The 22,439-nt window shown below is 41.0% G+C and overlaps 3 protein-coding genes and 1 long non-coding RNA gene across 7 annotated transcripts; 3 read left to right on the top strand and 1 right to left on the bottom strand.

Annotated features, from left to right (window-relative positions):
- Positions 1-5,095: 5,095 nt before the first annotated feature.
- On the top strand, positions 5,096-9,946 carry hmox2a (heme oxygenase 2a). Of its 2 annotated transcripts, none has more exons than XM_010794586.1 (7): positions 5,096-5,168; positions 5,745-5,836; positions 7,186-7,303; positions 7,628-7,795; positions 7,983-8,306; positions 8,414-8,546; positions 8,991-9,946. In XM_010794586.1, exons 2-7 carry the CDS (start codon positions 5,745-5,747, stop codon positions 9,116-9,118), a joined length of 963 nt encoding a protein of 320 aa, XP_010792888.1. In that variant the 5' UTR covers positions 5,096-5,168; the 3' UTR covers positions 9,119-9,946. The 2 variants fall into 2 exon arrangements, with proteins under 2 accessions (XP_010792888.1, XP_010792889.1); XM_010794587.1 differs by having other exon boundaries at positions 5,102-5,168; positions 5,741-5,836.
- A 61-nt stretch (positions 9,947-10,007) lies between these two features.
- Positions 10,008-12,161, bottom strand: tmem186 (transmembrane protein 186). Its single transcript, XM_010794584.1, has 2 exons — positions 11,644-12,161; positions 10,008-11,042 (listed from the first exon to the last, which is right to left on the bottom strand). Exons 1-2 carry the CDS (start codon positions 11,833-11,835, stop codon positions 10,386-10,388), a joined length of 849 nt encoding a protein of 282 aa, XP_010792886.1. The 5' UTR covers positions 11,836-12,161; the 3' UTR covers positions 10,008-10,385.
- A 214-nt stretch (positions 12,162-12,375) lies between these two features.
- LOC104965604 (glycerophosphodiester phosphodiesterase 1-like) lies at positions 12,376-15,847 on the top strand. The gene is made up of 4 exons (XM_010794585.1): positions 12,376-12,654; positions 13,257-13,432; positions 14,697-14,802; positions 15,343-15,847. Exons 1-4 carry the CDS (start codon positions 12,385-12,387, stop codon positions 15,460-15,462), a joined length of 672 nt encoding a protein of 223 aa, XP_010792887.1. The 5' UTR covers positions 12,376-12,384; the 3' UTR covers positions 15,463-15,847.
- A 3,530-nt stretch (positions 15,848-19,377) lies between these two features.
- LOC104965602 (uncharacterized) lies at positions 19,378-22,073 on the top strand. Of its 3 annotated transcripts, XR_800553.1 has the most exons (5): positions 19,378-19,485; positions 19,562-19,633; positions 19,706-19,782; positions 19,866-20,354; positions 21,656-22,073. It is a non-coding gene; the product is annotated as an uncharacterized lncRNA (long non-coding RNA). The 3 variants fall into 3 exon arrangements; XR_800551.1 differs by lacking the exon at positions 21,656-22,073 and having other exon boundaries at positions 19,386-19,485; positions 19,866-20,686; XR_800552.1 differs by lacking the exon at positions 21,656-22,073 and having other exon boundaries at positions 19,388-19,485; positions 19,557-19,633; positions 19,866-20,686.
- The last annotated feature ends 366 nt before the right edge of the window (positions 22,074-22,439 follow it).

Here is a 22,439-nt window from a genome sequence, read left to right as displayed (position 1 = left end):
GCGGGTTATACGTTGTACATTTTAAACCATGAACTTTGCTCGGTTCCCGGTGAGGGTCGATGCAATGTGTCACACAGATTTACTGTGTATCTAGATGACCTCATTAACCTTCAATGGACATATTGAGCATATATCCAAGCCAATGTTACATGTATCATATTGAAGACTTTTTCTTTCTTTCTGCTGTGCACACATTTTCCCTTTTCTTAATACATTTTTAAATGTCCCCTCATTGCAAAAACAGAACAAATGTTGTTGGCCAATTCACTTGTGAAAGAATGCTGTGCTGTTTTTCAACAAAAATGAAAAAAAAGGTTGCGTTTGGTTCAAAGGAGGGAATATTTATATCAAACTAGGAGACACTTCGCCAAAGACCACAATGGATGTTGTGGTGCCGAATATCCATTGTCTATTGTCAGATTCCCCCAGCCTCACCCCTAGTTACCCTACAACAAATTCCCTACACTGTTGCTGAAAAAAAACATAGTCCGAACTAGTTAATCCTAAACTCTTTTTGTTTTCAGAAACATCCCACTGCTGAGATCTTTGTCTGGCCTTGGCCTGGGTTGCCAGGGCGGGAGGACGCGACAGTCCTTAAAAACAATTGATTAAACAGAAGATGGCGTGAAGCGTGTCCAAGAACATGGCTCCCCAAACCAGAGGGGCTTACAGAGCACGTCTCCCAGTCCTCCCTTTTCCTAGGAAAATGCTTTTCATTAGTTCTGCTGACTGGTTGGTGTATAATGCTGTTTCAGAAAGAAGACACAAAGTAATAACCACTAACATGCAAAAATCTTAGATCCACTCTCAGATATTTGATTTGCAGACAAGCAGAAATGAGAGGCAGCTCATAAAATATCTTATGGAATATGCTGGATCTGTTAATTTAATAATACAATAAAATCCCTTTAGGTATTTGACATCATAATTCAGGATTCAATTATACATTTAATTTGCTTGTTATATTTCTGATCAGATATGTAAACTTTGATTTTGTGTGGAATTATAGACAATTTATGTAATACATAAATATTATATAAATATTAAAAAATATATAAATATACTACTGCATGTTTTTAGTTTTCGTATGGTTTAGGTGTATGCTGCCATTCATAAAAGTGCTATAAATATTCGATTCAAGTATTGTTACTTTTCAGAATCATATCACAATAATGCTTGTGTTTGTCCAATTTGTGCAAATTGCATTTAAGAGGTTTGTGACATTATGAGTACAAGTGTAAGATAGCTGAACGTACTGTATGCAAGCGCACTACAAAAGAAGATCTGGGTGCATTTCGGGTTAGCAGGGATCAGCTGGGTTTCCTTTCTTTTGTGGCTTTGAACCAAATGTAACTGTTCTCACTTACAAAGATTTCCGATCACTCGTAAAAAATGTTTCTAATTATATTTAAACTTTGCCACATTTCCATGGGATTTAGATTTAATTGGAGACATAGTGGTTAACGGATATAAGGGATCAGAGATTGGCAGGGGTTGAAAAGCTAGAGCTACATTGCAGAGTTAAGCCAAGGATCCCGCTCATAAGTAGGACTTTTTCGGTCACAAAAAAAGAAAATTACTAAAGGATCTACTGCTAAATGGCTTTATACCCAGAATTTTAACAACATTTTTACGAAACGCTTGTTAATGTCAAAGCCTTTTTTCTTTCAAATAATTGCAAATGTGTGTCTACAGTTAAATCCCATTGAAACATGAGCCACCCTGCAGAGCTTTGTCTGTAGCATAACCCCATAGTTCAGTGATGTCTCATTGAAACATACAGAGTTAACGTATGACTGTTCATTTCTTTTCTCATTAGCTTGTCTCATAGGCTCTCTCCATCCTGCCCTCCCATCCACCTGCACATTCTAACGAGGTGATCGCAGCGCACAAATACAAGACTGTGATCACATCACATGCCTGCCCCATGTGTCCACTTTCCTCTCTTTGTTAGCCAACAGCCTTACACACATGGAGGCCCGGGCGGTTTCCTGCAGGCCAACGCAGGGAGGTGTGTTTCTAATTATAACCCTGATTCAGGGTTAAGCACACTCTCTGCAGGCCACCACAGCCACCAGGATTTATGGTATCTAGGTCCGGGCTCCCACCCACGAAACCCACCAGAGACCGAAGCTTTTCACTTTCAGCAGCTATAAATCAGTAAAGTATGGCCGGTAGCTGCCACTCTATTGCACACCAATAGCGCTGTATCCTGCAGGAGGTGAGAAAACTTGCACTGCTAGGTGAGGTTATTGTGGCCTTCATTCCTGAAGGCTTCTCAAATATAACATGTTTTCTTTAGTAATCCATCTCAAATCTGTTACTCTTGGCTAATTCATGCCAAAGTCCTGCATAGAATGAATGAGTATTTAAGACAGCAGGTGCAGAGTTCAGCAATAGCATTCAGTACTGGATACACTTACGTTTATAACACAAAAGTAAAAAAAAGAAAATCTTTACCATAAAGATTATAAAGCCAGTGGAAACAGTAATCTCAGTTTAGCTTGCATAAAGCTAGAAGCAACAGAAAACGGTTACTCTCCCTTCAGGGTTAGGGTTAGCCAAATAGCACCTTAATTATATGGTGTATATTGCTCATCTCACCAATTGTCATTTAAACATTTCTGGTTGTGTTCAGATAAAAAAAATGCCATAAAAAAAAATGTTTGGTACGTGTATTCACTTTGGCCGTTTCCCCTGCTTCCAAACTTTATGCTAAGCTGATCACTTTCAGGCTTTCTTTTATCTCGATTCACACTAAAAACACTAGCTCAGAAACAAGGAGAATGACGAACATTAATATTATTATATATGGACATTTTGTCAAGTTAAGCAGTGTTGTAGATAAAATAAGTCTTCAATGACTGAATGCTTCTTTTTTTTTACATTGGAATAAAGTATAAGTTGTTGTAAGTTTATAATAGTCATTAAGAAAATGAGCAATATATTTGGCCAATGGCAGGTCAATAGGGCTATGGACTGAACTGTGTGGTATGATAGGTCAAGGTAAAAAAACAGCAAAATGTCACAGAACAAAATGTCAAAGGACAATAAGGTTTCCACTACCTCGGAACAGTTTTGATCTCCTTTAAAATATAAAAAATAATGATCTAAAGCTTGAAGGCGAAATCAATCCAACTCCAAATAATTTTAGCCTGAGCCTTTTGATTATTGAAAACAAGAGGAAATCCTTTACAGACAGGAAGGTTTCCCTTTTGTGTAATAAAGGTCCACAATAATGTGGCAAAAACAAACTGGTATGTGGTAAACAAACTTAGAGAACAAACCTCCCGCATGATGGATGTGTGATTACCAGGACCTGAATGGCTGGACAGTTGATCATAGCAGCGTCATGCAAACCCCTGGGAGCACTGACCTTGGATCAGCACTTGCAGGGAGCAATACAAACATCACAGTATCCAGGTTGCACCGTGATGAACGCCTCTTTGGGGAAACACAAGTGGTCGGAAATACTTAAGAGTATTACACATCAGTTCCAAAAAACTAAATGCGCCTTCCTATATATTGTTAATGACTAATGAGTCAGTTAAAAGTAGCCAAAATCCTTATAAAAACAGGAAATTGTATTGAATTTAAAAGCAAAATCACTCAGGCAGGAATGGAGTCGAGGTCAATGCAATATTGTTCATCATAGGAAGCTCGTCTCTTTGATTAACAATGACAAAAACAAACAGAGGTGGGTCTGCAGCTTTGGAGCAGGACAGCAACAAGTAGAAGTGGGGTTTTCCTGCAGTGGCGCAGGGCTCTCTAGGGCCCTGCAGGACATGAAAGAAGCCCTCTGGGCTGCCAGAATCCCTTTCAATACACGGAGGTTTTGCAGAGGAAAAAACTCAAATCCAGGACCTTTGTTCCTTTGTTCATGTTCTCAAGTGTTCTTTTGGGAGCACATAGGTTAACTGAGGGTGTTTTAGGGTGTGACTGCATTCAGATGGACTGGAGGCTAAAAAGATGTATAGATTAACAGAACACAGCTATGTGAACAGTGAGCGAAGACAAACCATCTCAAATATGACATATAAACCATCCTGTTCCCATATATTGTCAGTTGGTGCCAGAGCAGGTCATGTGTTTATGTCTTTGCATCCGTGCCATCAAGAGGGACTGAGAGGAAGAGAATGTGGTGATGTAACTCAGGTGGCAAACAATTTTGAGTTAACAGTTACAAACATTTAATATTGCTGCAGAGTATGGCAAACTTATATATTGCTACATTTCATAATATTCATTTAGAAAAATAAGCAATACAGAAGGTATACTGGTTGATTAATACAGTATTAATCAGTGCATCTCACTGCTCCACCTGATCTTGGTTACTGACACTGCTCAGCTGTAAAATAAAAGTGTATGAGCATTACATAGTGTCTTGTGACACCTGGTGGTCAAATCAATATATTACAGTACAGAGTGTGGTGATGCGTAAGGGAAAATCTGGGATCAATACGGTCATTGATGTTTATACATCCATGTGAAACATGAATAGGCTACTCTTTTTAAACAATAAACTATAATTCCGCATTCTAAGAAAAGAAATAACTTTAAAAATAAACTATTGGTAGTAAAATGTGTAGTTTGCACTCAATTCAAGTGTTTCTATCAAACTGCAAATATTTTTAAACTAATCCCGCACTTCAAAATCAACTTTATTGTCAATCTTTGTGTGCAAAACAGAGAGATCGAAGTATGTTTCCCACAATACCAAGGAATAGAATAAATAAATATATAAAATATGTATACAAATATATATATATATATATATACACATACAAAATCAACATACACATATGCACACATTGAAAAGGCATAAATAAAAGCACAACAGTCAACATTATACAAAATAACATTCACTTCAAAATGTATAAGTGACTGTTATTTTGTATATGTTGATTGTTGTGCTTTTATTTATGCCTTTTCAATGTGTGCATATGTAGATTTTTTAAATATAATGTACAAATGTACACTGATACACATATAAAGCGAACTCCATTTCCCAGAACACATGCTTCAGATCTGTCCCGCCTCTTTTTTGTGGGGAGAAATCTGATTGGTTGTAAAATCTGTATCACTGCATGACGAATTCTGATTGGCTTGTTGTACTTTGTGTCTACTGTCTCTTGCAGCGTGCTACATAAAAGCAGTATTTCTTCAAGGTAAACCAGCCTTTCGATCTAATTTTCCGAATACAATGCAGTATACATAGTATAATGTTTGTGTTTTCACCGAACAAGAGCGGTTGTTGAACGTGTGTCGTGTCAAAAAAATAAGACGTAACTGTAGCCAGCGAAGACATACAGTGCCAGTTTTGTAACTGTCCAGCAATGTCATCTCTTTGCTGACATTTTTTTTGAGAGAATATCTTTCAAAAAATTGATCAAATGTTATAAGGTATTATTGAAAAAAAATAACATTGACTAAAAAGGCACACATGCACCTGGCTTTTAACCTGCACGGTAGATTTACCTGCAGTTAAACTTGTTTATTTTTAATAGATAATTTACTCACTTTTTACAGACAGATATCACGGTTACATTTAGATGCAATCAGTAGGTTTAAGGAACTTGCCATGGTGTTTGCATAAGAATAAATACAATTCTTGAAAAGAGGTTTAATAGTTGCAAATAGTACAGAAGTATAAATTGAATATGTAGATATGTTTTTCAAAATTAGATGCTGAACGGTTTTGTGCTGCATTGATGTATTATTGTGTCTCTCCTGCAACAAGCAAGATGACAACCAAAATAAAGGCAGAGCCCAAATCCAGTGGTGTGACCAATGGAGGGGCAAGGATTGTTGTGGATGGTGATGACGAAGTTCTAAGGTAAGAAACCAAACCATGACTGTTGGTTGTTTCTGGCACAGAAAAAATGTTTGAATGATTTAAAGGGGACCTATCATGCAAAATGCACTTTTTGATGTCTTTTATACATAAATATGTGTCCCCGGTGTGTCGGGGAACTCACGCAGCATCAGAAAACAAAACGCTCTCTCTTTTCCTCCATACCCAAATCTCTAAAAACGGGGCTAGAACGGAGCTGATCCAGATTTGCGTCCGATATGACGTAATATCGGAAATGTAGGCCGGCTTTACCATGGATGTATAATAAGAACTGGATACAGCGTGGGAGGCGGGGCCTCGCTCATTGCTATGAGAGTTGCTCATTGAAGCATGAAGACAAAATGGCCCAACTTTTGAGAGAGCGAAACGTCACAAAAGTATTCATATAATCATATAATCCGTTCTTATTGTGCATCCGTGGGTAAAGGTAGAACTCATGTAGTGCTGAACACGTCACATGAACGTGCCGGGCGGCGCGGACCCGTGGGTTAGATGCGCGTTCATAATGCCGAAGAAAATAACTCTCAGAATAATGTTATTAGCACATTTTACAACTTGAGGACCGAATGTTTTTAATAAGGGCTATACAAACGTTCATACTGGGTAGTTTATTTGGTTAAAAAAAAATCATCCAACAATTTACAGACGTCTCTTTCCCAATGTTAGTCAATGGGAAAAAGTATTTCCGGGCCCAGCGACTGATACGGAAGTGTAGTATCGCCGTTCGGCCACAACAAATATTCTCCTCAGAGTCCGGCTCACTTCCTGGGGGCTTGGGCTTTACACCCACGGCCCTATTAGAAACGTTGCTATCAGAAACAATGCCCGACTGTTTTGGACGTAATATGGTCGGTGCATGTTTACATTAGCATCGCTAACACTCAGAGCTAACCTGTACTGCACAGAGCATGTGTGTGAAGAAGCAGGAAATAAAAAGGAACTCACCTTGTGGTATAACCGGCAAGAGAGAAAGCCTTTGAGCTCCATACTGTTTCAGAAATAATCCTTGATAATCCATGATATGGCGTTTCATCACGGCAGTATCTGCCGGTAGATTCTCCCGCATGAGCTCTGCTCCCTCCTTTTTTTTTTTAAAGCTTTATCCCCCAAATCAGCACTTTTGAAACAGGAAGTGAAATAGAGGGATATGAGGCATGGCTAGAATGGGTGATCTGTTTGGTATTTTGAGCAAAGCACTTCATAGACATGTTTTTTATATATCTGAGACCTATGCTATTGCCTAAAAATAGCATGATAGGTGAACTTTAAGCGAGTCAAATTCTGCAGGTTCTCATGTCAGTCCCTTTTCTCTCCCTCTCTGTTCCACCAAGCCCCACAGACCTGTCCGAGATGTTAGCAGAGGGAACCAAGGACTCCCACGACAAAGCAGAGAACTGCCAGTTTGTCAAAGATTTCCTCAGAGGCCGCATCAAACGAGAGCTGTTTAAGGTGTCCATACATTGTTGTTGCTTGACCTCCAATGATGATAGAAAAATGTCTGTCAGACTAACAAACTAACACAGGCACAATAATGGCACCAGTACCAACATTTAAACAAAACAGCAATACATGCATACAAAAGTGAATCAGTAATATCTTACTTTTAGCTCTTGAATCCAACCTTTGCTTTTGCTCTTTGTCACAGTTCCCTATCAGTCTTTGCTATATTTCCAAAGAAATTAACTAATTGTCCCTTCACTAAGCACCAATTAACAACTTGTACCATATTACCTTTGTTTATCCCACGTTTTCTCTCTCTGTTTCTGTGGCCAGAGGGGCACAGCAGCTCTGTACTTTGTCTATGCAGCCATGGAGGAGGAGATTGAGAAGAATGAAGACCATCCTCACATCGCCCCGATCTATTTCCCTGCAGAGCTGCACCGGCGCGAGGCCCTGGCCCGGGACCTCGAGTACTTCTATGGAGAGGACTGGGAGAGCCAGGTCAGCAGAGAGCACAGTGTATTATTTTTGCGGCTTTCTGTAATTTGATCATAGTTCTATTCCATTATTTGTCTTTCCTGAAATTATTACAAAATGGGTTAAAACTAAAAAAAACTTCTGCTGCAGAAATTACACATCACTATAGAATTGACAGCAATTTCGATGACGTCCATGTTCTCCCTCACAGATCAGCCTCTCCGCTGGCACCAAGCCTTACGTGGACCGTATCCACGAGGTGGGACAGAGGGACCCGGTGCTGCTGGTGGCCCACTCCTACACCCGCTACATGGGGGACCTCTCAGGCGGACAGATCCTCAAGAAAGTGGCCCAGAGGGCGCTGAAACTTTCCTCCACGGGCGAGGGTCTTAACTTTTACCAGTTTGAGGGGATCCACAGTCAAAAAGGCTTCAAGCAGCTCTACCGGAGCAGGATGAACGAGCTCGAACTGGACGCTGAGACCAAAGAAAGGATTGTCGGCGAGTCCAACCGGGCCTTCAGCTTCAACATGATGGTGAGGGCAGCGGAAACAAAATGCATTAAGAAAGTTGATGAGAATACATGTTATTTGAAAGAGAAAGATAAAGTTATAACAAATCCCAACTTTTATTCTGTAAACAGGTATTTACAGAGCTTGAAGAGATTGGGAAGACTATCAAAGAAGAAGTCCAAGATGCAGGGTTAGGACACAGTCATGCAGAGATCATGGAGGGGGGTGATATCAACAAGTGTCCCTACTATGCAGCAAAAATGGGTGAGACAGTCCATAAAATATCACTTCATTATGCTTTTTAAAATAATAATTTGATTAGCTTCAGGTAATTTATACGACAGCACATTTAATGGTATGCAATAGGGTCCTTTAACTGAGATGTTTTTAAAAGTCCCAGCACAAAAGGATGTATGAGTGCGGGTGCCAACAATTATAATTTTATTTTGGAGAAAGAACTGTCACTTAAAAACAATGGGGGTCAAAAAGGACCTTTTCACAGATTCATCCCTCTGTATTTAGTGATAGTTAAGTATTATAACCGAAGTATTGGCTTGAATTATGCATGTTTAATTGAGCAAAGTCCCCCATATTGTAGCATATCTAAATGGGTCGTAATCCATGAAATGACTTGTTAATGATGACAGTCTTCCTGCTTTGTATGGCCTCATTCCTTAATTCTTTTCATCCCTCACCTCCTCTCTACAGTTGCCAGTGGAAATCCCACCTACGCCTGCCAGTTAGCCATGACGCTCCTCACACACCCCCCCTGTCAGTGGGCTCTGGCCGCCTGGGTGGCTCTCCTCGCTGGTTTCACTGCCTGGTACCTTCTGTGAGCAGTAAATCCTGCCTTCAACTCTGAGCAAAGAGCTTTTAATCATATACTGCCTGAAAGTAGGAAACAATTAAGCTGGAAAATAACAGTTTTTGATGATTTGTTTGCAGGCAAACATTTGCGGCATCCCATCATTGACATCTAACTTGCCAATTTGTTTTTGTTATGCTTTAATCAGTGGAAATATGCATACAGGGTTTACAAATGTATTTCATAAAGTAGGATGATGTACTGCTGCAGTTTCTGATTTTAAATAAAGGGAAGTCCATAAATAAATCTCAACAAGAGGCCATGGGTTAATATCATTCAGCTTGTGTTAAAGCCAATAAACCTTAACCTGGCGAAAATTCACAACAGCTTTCTTCAGAGATCCTCATTTGAATTACTTCGATAACAAAAAAGTGACTTTGCACATTTTTGTTCTACAGAGGTTTGGGGGCGGGGGGAGAGAGAGTCTGTATACATTGTACTAATGATGCAGTAACTTCAACAGTTCTGCTGAGGTATCTTCTCCAGGCCACCAGGGGGCAGGATAGCATTGAGATTGACTATTATAGCTATGGTTGTGAAAACTGAAGGTTACAAAAGCCCTAGGAACCATATCTTCTGAAAGGCTCACCACCTTGTATACAAATTGATCGTACAACAATGGTATATTTAATTTAAGTCTTAGTTATAAAGTCACAGAAAAAAGTGTGACTAAAGTATGCATATATAATAGTTGTCTTCTATGTGATGGTATTAATAAATGCCGTATTCTACTTTTAATGTAGATGAGTCACTGTGCATGCCTAAGTCACTTAGAGTATTTAAATAATCTACTCTTCATTACCTACCTTGAAATACTTATTTATTATTTATAAATTATCCAGGAATTTCAGTGTAAAACATTAGAAGAAAAATACGTTTTATTTTCTGTTTTTACACATTCTGTTTGGTCCATTAAGACCAAATTAACATATTACTGCCATCACTCTTGTTATGTTTTTTCATTCTGAAGGCCACAGTCCTACTGAACCCTCAAAATATGCTTCCTTAATCATCAATCACAGGCTTCATTGAATATTTAAAGGGGGCTTGTTATTCATGGTGGAAACTTGAGATAAACAACGACTTACAGATCAATGTCAGCCTTCCCCCATAAAATCCTAATTTTAATGCAGAACAGATCCTCCTCAAAACAGGTTATATTTAAAAGTTTAACAAATAGGAGCCCTACCTGTTGACTAGTACTGTCTCAACCTGTCCATTTTCAAAAAATGGACTGATCAAATCCCAAACACCTTTTTAAAACCCTGTTTGTCCACCACACGTCCAAAATGAGTGGAGAAATACAATGTCTGTGGAGTGCTGAATCTCTTTAGTTTCAATATCTTCTCTTTTACGGTGTCACCTGTATCAGAAATTGTCATAACATCTGACACAGGCAGGTACATATCATTACGCCGGCCCCAGAATGTGAGGTGGGATACTTTGAGGGTGGTCTGGGAGGGGTCCAGGTACATCCTCCCCACCACACTCCTGAAGAAGTGACTGGCAGTGAACAGCATGGCGCCAGCAAACAGTGCTGTCCCCGTAGAGTAGCCAACGAGGAAGAAGGGGACGTCTCCATGGAGGTAGAAGAAGTACACCGGTGGCAAGAGGACCATGGTGACTGCGGTTTGGAGCAGCTTGAGCCTGGACACAGCTCTGAGGAGCCTTATGTGCGGCATGTTGTAAATCACAGTGTACTTCTCTGTTGTCAGGTCAGAGTACCTGGCCAGGGCTGTGATTTTAGGTATCAGGGGTCCCTGGAAGTTCTGCTGGATGGGGGTGAGACTTGAATGAGGCTGCACACCATAAGATATCCGACCTGTGAGTAGACATGATCCTCTGGTGCAGGACAGGATGTGGGAGGTTACCCTGTGCAACAGCACTGACCTGATCTGTAGAAAAGAGGTACAGTTGATACTGTGCAAGAGCAACAACAACCTACAAAATAAATGATAAGAAAACGTATCTGCAAAAACTCTGAATAATATAGAATAAGAATATAATTTTAACAAAGTGCAAAACATCTCTAATTTTCTCTTTAATTTGAAACAGTCAGACATTTTCGAGACAACAAACAATTAAACTGTTAATTACAACTTTTACACCAAGTTATACAAAGTAATGCAATACAGCACCACTAATAAACACAAAAGCTTAAAAGTCTCAACAACAATTAAACATAAATAAGAGGGCTATAACAGGTTTCTCAATTCAGATTCAGTCTTTCAGTTGTTTGAATGTATGAGCAAGGTACCACGAGCAATAATTCCTATGTAACTTTAATTAGAAGTGAGGTAACAGTAATAATGTCAATATGCAAAGACTATTATGTTAGTATCGATTAACCAGAGTGGAACACAGTAGATTACTTCAGATTGACCTGTCATAAATTCAAGGCAAAGCAGCATTTAGCTTGTGCTGCTACTAAATCAACTTATTTTTACACTATTTTCAATTAAATCAATGTAAAAATGTGAGAGAGAAGGGGCTCACCATGACTGACGACATGATTAGTCGAAGAAGAAAAACCAAGAAACACCAATCTTCTTGTTGGAAGTAAGAGACCAAAGGCAACACTTTCAGAGCTGTTAGCTTACATGACCTACACACTCTGACCCGGATGTTATGCGTATAAAAACTACCATCAACGTTGTTAAAACTATTACTGTTATATTTTAAATGCATGTCTTAAGAGCAGTTTTCCCCCATTATTGAATTAAAATAATAAAGACAACAAAAATACATTTTAGTTAAAAAACATGACCCGGATGTATTCAACAAAGATTATTTTTAAAATATTGTATATGTTCACGTGCCCGGTCCGCCCCCTTGTGGGAAAGTCGTATATGATCACAAACTTTGAATTCCTTTTTTTAATTAAATCTCACCTGAACCTAACTCAGTACTTTTAGCTGCAAAGGTAATGCAGCTTGCAGAAAAGACGCGTAACGTGAGGCAGATTTGTCATATCCGCCTCGCACAGTCATAACAGTGAGTTCCCGTTTTCATGTGAACTGTCACTGCAGTTTCAGGCTTTATCCTGTTGCTAAGCATTGTATTTATCTGGTTTTAGTAGTTAGGTAGGCGGAGCATGACGTCATCGCATAGAGGGTGTTTGAATAAAGTAAACTTACCAGGGAGGGTAGCGGAATGCTTAACTGACAGGCTGCGGAGAAATTTGACACCAGGTCCCGATTTCCCTTATTTGACAGTCGGGAAGGAATAGAGGACACCATGCTGCAGCTCGGAGATGAAGTCACCTTGTACTCGGTGGTCTTCGTGCTGGTCCTACTGGGGACCCGCAGCCCGGTGTGGACCACCGCCCTCACCGTCTCCCTCTACCTCTTTGTGGCCATGTTCCGGTTCCCCCAGGTACCGAGTAGCCGAGTCAGGCAGGTGCTGCACCCGCTCAGGGGCACGGTGGGCTCCGGCCGGGTGTCGGTGGTCGCTCACCGGGGCGGAGGGCACGACGCTCCAGAGAACACGATAGTCGCCATACGAGAGGTGAGAGTATGGGTGGGAGAGTGTTCGGGGCTTTTTCCTTCACATATCCAGGGATAGTGTCACTCACAGCCTCCCAGAGTGTTACCATGGTGACAAGGGGCAACCCACCACTGGATTCTGATCATATCTAGTCATATCCTATTGATATCTTAATAAAGGGTAACATATTTCCATAGTTCTGTAAAATGGTATTGTTAACATTCAGCTCTACAGACTCAAATTATCCACACTGCTCTTTATTGAACTGTAGTGTGACTGGAACCTTTACCAAAGGTAACCATGGTCAAACCAATACTGTAGCCTACTTTTAATGTCCCTAAAGGAACGTTTTAAAACTGATCAGGATATTCAGAATTGAAAATCAAATCTGTAAACGCACTTGAGTGGACAACTACATAGTGGAGATTGTATTCAAACAATGGCTTATTGCTTGAGTTTATTGTTGGTTATACTGGCCATCATAAACCAGTACTGATCAGAAGTCAGTGAAGGTTGGGATTTAGATTCAATCTTATTTTTTGACAGATAACTGGCCACAACCAGAAGCAAACCCTCCTGAAATACTTGTTTTCCAACCCTCTCAATCATCTGTCCCTGTTAAGGCCAGTAAAAATGGGGCGACAGGTGTGGAGTTGGACCTGGAGTTCTCAGCCGACGGCGTCCCGATACTGATGCACGATGAGACTGTGGACCGGACCACCAATGGGTCGGGACCCCTCTGCCAGATGAGACTGTCAGAGCTGGGTAATCTGGACGCAGCTGCTAAACACAGACTCAGGTGAAAAAAGAAAGATGTAGCTTAAGATTCATACAAACAAACAGATGTGCAGACATTACACATTTTATTCTTTGGGAACGTTTTGCTTTTTGAACACTAGATTTAGGATGATCCAGGATTCACAGCATGTATGTCAATGAAATAAGCGACTGTGTGAAATCTATTATCTTTGTTTATAAAGCCACTGGGGGTGGGAGAAATACAATCTGGCTGTGTGGCAGCAGGAGAACAAGTCGTGCAGGTTTTGTGGGCTAGCTGAAGGGTCAAAGTTTTAAAATATATGTGCTCCATTAAGTTTTAGTGTCTTGAGACTTATCTTTGATTGCAAGATGCTGTTGTAGCCTGAAGAGTTCCGTCTTTTTTTCTAATGGGCTTGCTCAAGTTGTACTTTCTGCAGCAAAATTGCCTGATTCAGAATATATTTTTCAGGCTCAGCTGTTAGAAAAGCTGAATTGATTGTTATACAGATACATGTGGAGATGTTTGATGGTGATACCCTATGTGCATAGATAGTGGAAGCCTTGAATATTTGTAAGTAAATACTAAAGGAAAGATTAAATAGTCATGTAACACATTCAATCATTGCTCTTATCAGTTTAGACACAAGAGAGGCATGTTGTTATTTATACATAGAGGTGTGTGTCAGACAAAAAGACCACAGGTTTCTATAAACAGCTCCCTTCTGAACAAACAAAAGGAGAAAGAAAAATGCAAAACAGTCACTCAAAGATAGGAAAAAACATAAAAAAGCACAAAAATAGGGTTTTGTATTTCTTAAAACATTAGAGCATTAGAGCATGTTAATAGGTCATACTGTATAGTAGATATCACAATGTTACAGGACACACAAGGTTTACTGATTCATATAGTGTCCTAAGATAAGATAATATAATGAGGATGATAAGCAAAACATGTCCATATAAGCTTTATGAATGATGGCAATCGGCCACTGAAGTGTCAACAAGTTTGCTAATGCCACTAAGTTCTGTAAATACGGATTTGTATTACAATCACCTAGGAGGCCTTGCAGTTACTGAACTACACTGCCTTACCCAGGCAAAGTCCTGTCTATACTTTCAGACACATGCTAAGAGTCTTTATGTACAGTTCAATTCTTGGTTATCATCACATGCATTTCACTATGATCCAGGCAATGTCGGTTCATAATGTAATGTTTCCCACGTGAACTGTAAATTAGTTTTAAAAGCATGATAAGCACGTCAGCCTGAGATTGCACTAAAACATGTGTGTCCTCTGTCACCAGCGAAACATTTACTGGGGAGAAGATCCCGACTCTGGAGGAGGCGGTGGAGGAGTGCATCAAACTGCAGCTCACCATCTACTTTGACGTTAAAGGTCACCCAGATGAGGTACTGTTAACCAAACTAACTTTAGAATGTGCAATCCCTCTGTCATATTGTTGATTTAATTGATTTGTACCTAGTAAGCATTGCATAATGAAGAGAACAGGGGTTACTTTGTAGCAAAGATAGCATTTACTGAGCCATAGTACACAATCATCACAACAAACTGAGCCAGAGACAACAGTCAGTGTTGCAACTCCTTGCTGACACATGCAGTTATATTTGTATACCTAATGCCATTTAAAATTCAGAGTTTGGATCATTTAGTTGTGCATATCTGCAAGCTAAATTGCTAATGCATGAATATAAATTCCTTACTCTGCACATTTTTAGATGGATAATGAATACAGGGCTACAGTTGTTGTTTCTGGCAGCGACATTCTTGAGTTCAGGGCCTGCTGCAGTGCAGCTACACATAAACAGCTGCTAGATACCACCAAACTGTTGCACGGGAAAACACGCACACAGCTCTAAAAAGCCTCTTTCACAAAAATCTAAACAGTGGACTGTCTTTCAATAACCATGTGTTTCTCCCCCCTCTCCCAGGCAGCTGCAGCCCTGAAAGAAGTGTATAAAAAACACCCAGTCCTCTACAACAGCAGCATTGTCTGCTCCTTCGAGCCCAAAGTCATCTACAGGGTAAGAGGCTCTTTGAAGATTGTTTGAACTGGGTGTTCCTAGTTAGTGTACTTCATCTGAAATACATCAGAGTTGTGGAATAAAATGGGATTGTCAATAAACAACTGTACTTTTTTGAATAAGATAGTAAAAAGCATGCATACGTTGCTGCGAACACAACCAAATATAATGGTTTGTTCTGGTCAGATTCCTCCAGCAAACACAACATTTGAGCAGTTCTCAAGCACTTTGATCTAAAGCTACATTTCACTGTTTTTTATGATTCAATATGTAGCCTGAACACTGGGTGAAAATAAACTTGCACCTCAGGTGACACCGATAAAAAGGAGTCTGCATGTTACCATATTTCTAGAAACATAATTTAACTGGAACAATATAAATACACTTTTTTATTTTGTCATGTTGCTTAATGCTTTAGCTCAGATTCTCCATAAGATAAGATAAGAAGAACTTTATTGATCCCAAGTTGGGAAATGTTTCTGTCCATCTCTGTAAAGGCCGCTACACACCAACCTGAGACCAAAGAACGCGTACCGAAGGCGTCCCGACTTTTACGTCCGCTACGTCGGCTACGCCGCCCGCCTACGAACACACCGCAACTTTATGTCTTTCTTTGTATGTAGTAATGTTCCTTTTGTTAGTAACGGTCAGGGACTCAACCCACTTATGTCATGTAACCTACTAATATCGTGGTTTTCATAGATATTTAACGTATGGTACAGAACAATAATGCAAATCGTGGGACAGACCAAGCAAAACGGAGTTTGATTGTACGTGTGTAAGTGTTACACTGTACACGTACTCTTCTTTTCTCACGTGACAGAGAGAATGGACCGGACGGGGTAAAACGCGAACTGGTTAATCTTTTTACTTTACCACTCCGGCCGATGTTCTAGACTAGAAAAATTATTGTCACACACACGACTAGTCGTAGGAACGACCCAAGTACAAAGAGTCGACATTACCCGAGTGTCAGGGGTGTCCGACAGACACTACATCAACTGAACGTTCGTTCGAGGACGCATCATCAGGAAAGAGGTGAAATCACAACTACGAGGTACGGATGGTGAAGATGGGAGGAGACCGGGGTCATGACCTGTATAAGGGACGTCTGGTCTTTGAGTCAATAATTGTCAAATGAGAATAAGAAATCACCAACCCCTACTTATAGTAACATAAGTTTTTCCACGGTAGAATGAGTGCCACGCTATTTCAAGAAGACGATGGCTCGCTTCGGGACTCTACGGTGTCTCGGAAGGTGTCGTGCACTACACGCGGGTCAGGTTGTAGTGCGAGGTTATGACGAGTAGGTTGACACAAAGGTACCGCTGTCTCTTGAGCCCTCCGTGCGGAGAGGGTTGACTGAGTCGAGGATACCGGCCCCAGCTCACGACACACTCCGCTGAAGACCCAGCGAGACGGAGTAACTCGCTAATTCACTATCAGTGTACTTTCGGGTATAAACAAAAACTTGTCACTACGTTAGTTACCGGTCGGGGTTAGTTCTCATTTACAACACATCAAATAAATTAGTCGATTGGTGTAGTTATAAACACAGACAGACAAACACCCCCCCCCCCTAACATCGAGTTATGAGCCAGTCGCGCACATAAGTGTCGACGATTCGAACCGTAACAACAGCACAAGATTTCCGGCGAACTGTGGTTTCGGAAATGTCGGCTAAACAACCCTCAGTGCTCGGCAGCTCTCCGGTCAGCTCCGTAAGCGCCGCGCCGGAATCAGTCCAACCACACGAGGGCGTGGCAGCAACGGAAATGCGGCGTGTAAAAGTGTGGAGGGGAAGCCGGCTAAGTTGTACACTTAGACCGGTGCCCCTCAGTCTCTCTCAGCGCCGTGTTTCTTTAGTGAGACTAACCGACAAGTCGAATCGCTCTTCGCTTCGGCTTCACTTCCGTGTTTTGTTTGCTAATTCTTCGGTGTGTGTCTGCCGAATAGAAAAAAGTAAAAGTAGGGTGGACCTGCGATTAACAGCTAAAATACACAATGTACAAACAAGCTCAGACCTAGCACTCTCGTCACTTTTACCTTGGGTCTGCGATCAAACAAACAAACAAATATAGTGCTCGGAAAGAAGAAGCAGAGAACACAATATCAGACAGAAGGCCCACCGCCAACACGAACGAGAAAACTTACTGCTTATGTGTGATGCGACGGGACGAACATTACTGTCATAACGGTGAAACAGTTTNCATGTATTGATTCCATCCGATAGCTGCTATAATACAAAAAAAGACGTCTGCCTTCTCTCTGCAATGATCAATGACAGCGAACGGATGGTCAAAGTAAGGACCTTACTTTGACCATCCGTTCGCTGTCATTGATCATTGCAGAGAGAAGGCAGACGTCTTTTTTTGTATTATAGCAGCTATCGGATGGAATCAATACATGGGCTGCACAGGTTGTCATGACTCATGTCTAACTATCACAAGTAGAATCATAATGAAAAACACGCCGGTAAAATGTGCCGGCTTATGCTACAATAGGATAGCAACAAGTAGTCAAGATAGTCAGTTTAGCTTCGGTTGCTATGCTAACATCAACCATTTTATACCAAAGAAACTTTCATAAAAGCGTTGTGATGCCAAACAGCGGGCAGCACTGCAGCGGTCGGTAAATGCCGCTAAAACACATTAATAAACAATGAACCACGGCACTCTGGAGAAAAGTACAAGGGTTGAGAAGTAGTTATTTCATTTAATCAGAGGCCTGTACTACGAAGCCGGTTCAACATAACCTGGATATGTTTGAGTTACCCGGTTTACCTAATCCAAAACAAACGTGCTCTCGCTAAACTGTCCTACGACGCTGGTTATCAACTCGTTAACTCAAGCCAGGGTTTCTCTGTCCGGCTGAGTGCGCGTTAACGTTCACATGAAAGGGGCGGGGTTAGCAACATTTGACTAATCACAAACATGGAGAAGTGTACTGACAGCACAGCGTCGTACTTCCTGAATGAAAAGTGAACTACAATATTAGACAAATATGAAGAAGTTAAACTTTAAACATCCATGACTTAAACACTTTATCCAGGATAAAAGCCACATAGTTGCACCTGCAAGGTGAATACAGCTGGTAAAAGAAAAATTGTTTGAATGCGTACATTAACAGGTTTATGATATTACTACTAAGACAAGAGTGGATCTGACTTTAATTACATTTGACTCTAGTGTTTCGTCAACTTAATGTGTTGCTTAAAATAATACTTCTGCATACAGTATATGACACTGTAATGCTGCGTTCACACCGGACGCGATGCGATGTTTGGGGGCGACGCGATTACATGTAAAGTCAATACAGAGATGCGGACAGACGCAAATTCGCTCCGGCGGCGAGCATGAAGCGGTGGACGCGAATTCTGCGGCGCGATTGAGGCGATTCAAGGGGGCCATGTTTGTGATTGGTCGATCGCTCCAAATACCACCCCTTTTATGTGAACGCGCACCTAACTAGATAGGGTACGGTTGGCTTGAGTAATCTGGTTGATAACCCGCGTCGTAGGACAGTTTAGCGAGAGCGCGTTTGTTTTGGATTAGGTCAACCGGCTAAATCAAACATATCTATATGTGGAACTAGATTCGTAGAACAGGCCTCAGGCCTCTGGCTTCGTATGATTAAAAGAAACACGATCATCGACCAGACGCCGTTGGGGAGAAAATCAGCGAAGTAAACGTGACGTCATGACGCAGCAGCGGCAGCACCATTCGGGCTCTGGGCGGTGTGAACAAAACGGGGGCTGAAAAGAAAAACTGGTTCCGAACCAGAAAAGCTCTAGCACGGAGCTAGAACAGGAACCGCGTTGGTGTGAAAGCCTTTCAAAGGGGCATAGCTAATGTGACTGGAGGTCTGGATCTCCCTCTGTGCCGCTGCTTGGCACCGGGCCAGCGCACCAATTGTGCGCACCGGCTATTTAAGCTGAGGTGCCAAACTGGGTCCCTCCCATTTCCGCTTCTCCTGTGGAGGCTGCAGTTTAGCGTAGTAACGCAAATTGTTTGGCGGGGCAACATTCAAGTCCTACTCTCTACCGGACAGGTAAAGCACGGTGCAGTCTGTCATTTATTCATGGTCACAAGCTGCACACTGCTGACACTTTCCCATTTTAGCGCAGCTGACGTCCAGGGCGTTAGGGGAGGCATTTGCTCCGCCAGAGGCTCCGTGATAGCGGCGTTGCACACTGTTGGTGAGTGCCGTTGTCTACTCTCTTTAAATCTGCTGCGTAGTTCCCCTGCCTTATCAATTCTTTATGTCACAGCGGGATTTGGCCGTGGGATTTGCGGGTCTCATTCCCTCCCTTGTCGGCTCTGTGGCTGCGCCTGGCTGCACCGGGTGGTACGTATGAGCCCCTCCCCCATATTATAAGTTAAACCGTCACTTTCATACAGATTTTATAGTAATTCTAATCCCCTTTCCAGGGGTGTTCTAACTATTCTCGCTCCCCACCTTTGGCCATCATTCCCGTCCCGTGCTGCTGTTTTGGCTCTCTGTGAGTTTTGGGCTCTCTGTGAGCTTCGCTCCTTGCTGTGGACAGGCCCAGACTGCTTGCTCTGGCCTGTTGCTGGAGCCGTTCTTGGTGTCAGGGAATGGTCCTAATACACGACTATAAGGACATGTATTATTAAATTTGTGTATTCCTTGCCGTCCTTTACATTTACTTTAATTTGATTTAATTTGTGTATTCCTTGCTGTCCTTTACATTTACTTTAATTTGATTTAATTTGTTTATTCCTTGCAGTCCTTTACATTTGCTTTAATTTGTTGTTTCCATTAATTCAGATTTGGTGTATTTTGTTGTTTTCTTTAGTTTATCCTTTTGTCAGAATTATAACCTTTTATCCTATGCCGGACAGGTGCTGTGGGCCTGAGGCGGCAGACTCCCTGGTGGTGGCAGTGGTTTTCTTCACGTATCCGTTTTGAGTGGTGTGCACTGTCACGGGTGATTTTATTTTACTTACTCCCCTTTTTGTTAACTGCCGCCGTGGTAAGCCAAGCCCTGTCCGTTTCCCCACAGTGGGCATTTTATTCAAATGTATTGTGTGTGGTGTTTTTAGATATTTTGTATATTATAAATAAAACTGTATTCTGACCCTTAAAACTGTCTCTACCCGTGGTGTAAAACGAACCTGATTGTCCTTAGCAGTATTAGACTTAGTTTTTGTAATTTCCTGGGGGCGAAACTCCCCCAGGTGGCGTTGTCCGCAACCGACTTTAAACACCTACCCTCACCACACCGCCACATTCTGGCATTGCCGGCAGGATCACCACATTAAAGGGGCAGAGACAAGTTTTTGTTTAGTTTTCTTACCCTTTTGATATTTAGTTTCAGCAGTAAGTTTCACCTACCCTCACCACACCGCCACATATAGTTTGACTGAGAAAACAGGCCACTTATTTTATTTTTAAATTAGATATTTTAACATTATTTTAATTACAATACTGAAATAAAAATATCAACCCCCTCATGGGCACCAATGTATATCTTGCCCGAGGCACCAACATGCCCACAAATGCCCCAGCACTCGGTAATGAAAGTCTGCCTGAGAAAACTCTTATGTCAGATCCAAAGTTTATGCAGCAATTGATACTGGATAAACCTGTAATAACAAAAAGAAAGCAAATGCATATTATTAAACATTTAACTGTTTGTATTAGGTAATAGGAAAACAATGTGTCTTGTTAACATGTTAATAAGTTTAACTTGGCTTCTTTATTTATTGATTTGAAAGGCCTGTGACAGGAGTGACTATTTACTTTGGCGCAGAAACATGGAAGGACTCTGGTGGGTAAAGTTGAGCAAACAGAACACCAACGTGTATCTTATCCCGTATTTTTCTTGTATTTTTCCTGTGATTAACACTCCACTTTAATCTGGCCACTTACTCATATTTGGTACTTATTTCTCTGTTAAGTCCCTGATCCAGATTTCAACAGATTTCTCTCTTTTCTTCAGCAATTCTTCCACGTCAGCTAAGTGTGTGTTTTTTGTCAGACATTTTGCCCAAAAGCACTTCCATTCCAACCGCATCACGTATCTTGAATATATACAGCTTGCATGTTTTCTCTGTATTTTAGGCTTTTTTTTTACTTGTGCAGCAGAAGTTGCCAGAGCAGATGGCAGCATTTTTTTTCTGCCATTTTAAAATGAATAATCACAAAGATAGCTAATCAAGACAAATGACTTCTTAACACTTGGTTTTCTCTTCAGAGGTGGCGCTCCCTCCTCAGTCAACAGATGAAATGCGGCGTGAACGCTCCTGCTGTGTTGACAGAGCTGTCGACAAAGACACAAGGCCTGGGCAGACACCCAACATATGGCTAAATGCCCTGTCATGCTGGCAGTGATATGCTTAACACATGCATGCATAAGATACACAGATACATCCACCCCACACACTGAATGCTTGAAGTCTCCCCATTTTGGATTAGGGCACAAGAAGACATGAACCATTGTGTAATTGGCCTGGGAAGAAGCGTTGGACAAAACAGGAAGCACAAAGTTCTGAGGCTGTTCATTGATGCACAAAAAAAGAATTAGGCGAACATTTTAGTAAATTGTGCTGTCAATTTAGCATAAACTATAAGCATTAAACGCTGGCTGTAAATTATATTGGGCGCAGAAATCATGTGCATTATTATTATATCTCAAATAAAGCAACTAAATGTGTGTTGTCACCTTTCACTTTTCAGTTACATTTGCAAATTGATGTTTGACAGCTCTTCAAGTTGCAGTTTATAATTGACTTTTTAAATAAATAAAAAAGCACATGTACAGTAGTTGATCATTAGGCTGATATTTCCCAAGAACCTCCCATTATAAAAAAAATGTTTTGTCTAACACAAACAGCTTTTGAATCTGCCAATTGTCTGTAAGCACACCAGCTCTACCTTCAACCTATACAAGCTTCCTCTGGACATGCATCTGATGCTTCCAGATATCATTTACAGACAGGTTCAATCATCTGAATAGTATGTGCAATATATGTATTTTC

This window comes from Notothenia coriiceps, unplaced genomic scaffold, assembly GCF_000735185.1.
Source record: "Notothenia coriiceps isolate Sejong01 unplaced genomic scaffold, NC01 NC01_scaffold00037246, whole genome shotgun sequence".
In the NCBI taxonomy this organism is placed as follows: Eukaryota; Metazoa; Chordata; class Actinopteri; order Perciformes; family Nototheniidae; genus Notothenia; species Notothenia coriiceps.
Note: the sequence above shows the minus strand (reverse complement) of the source record. Positions and strands in the feature narration are given on the sequence as shown.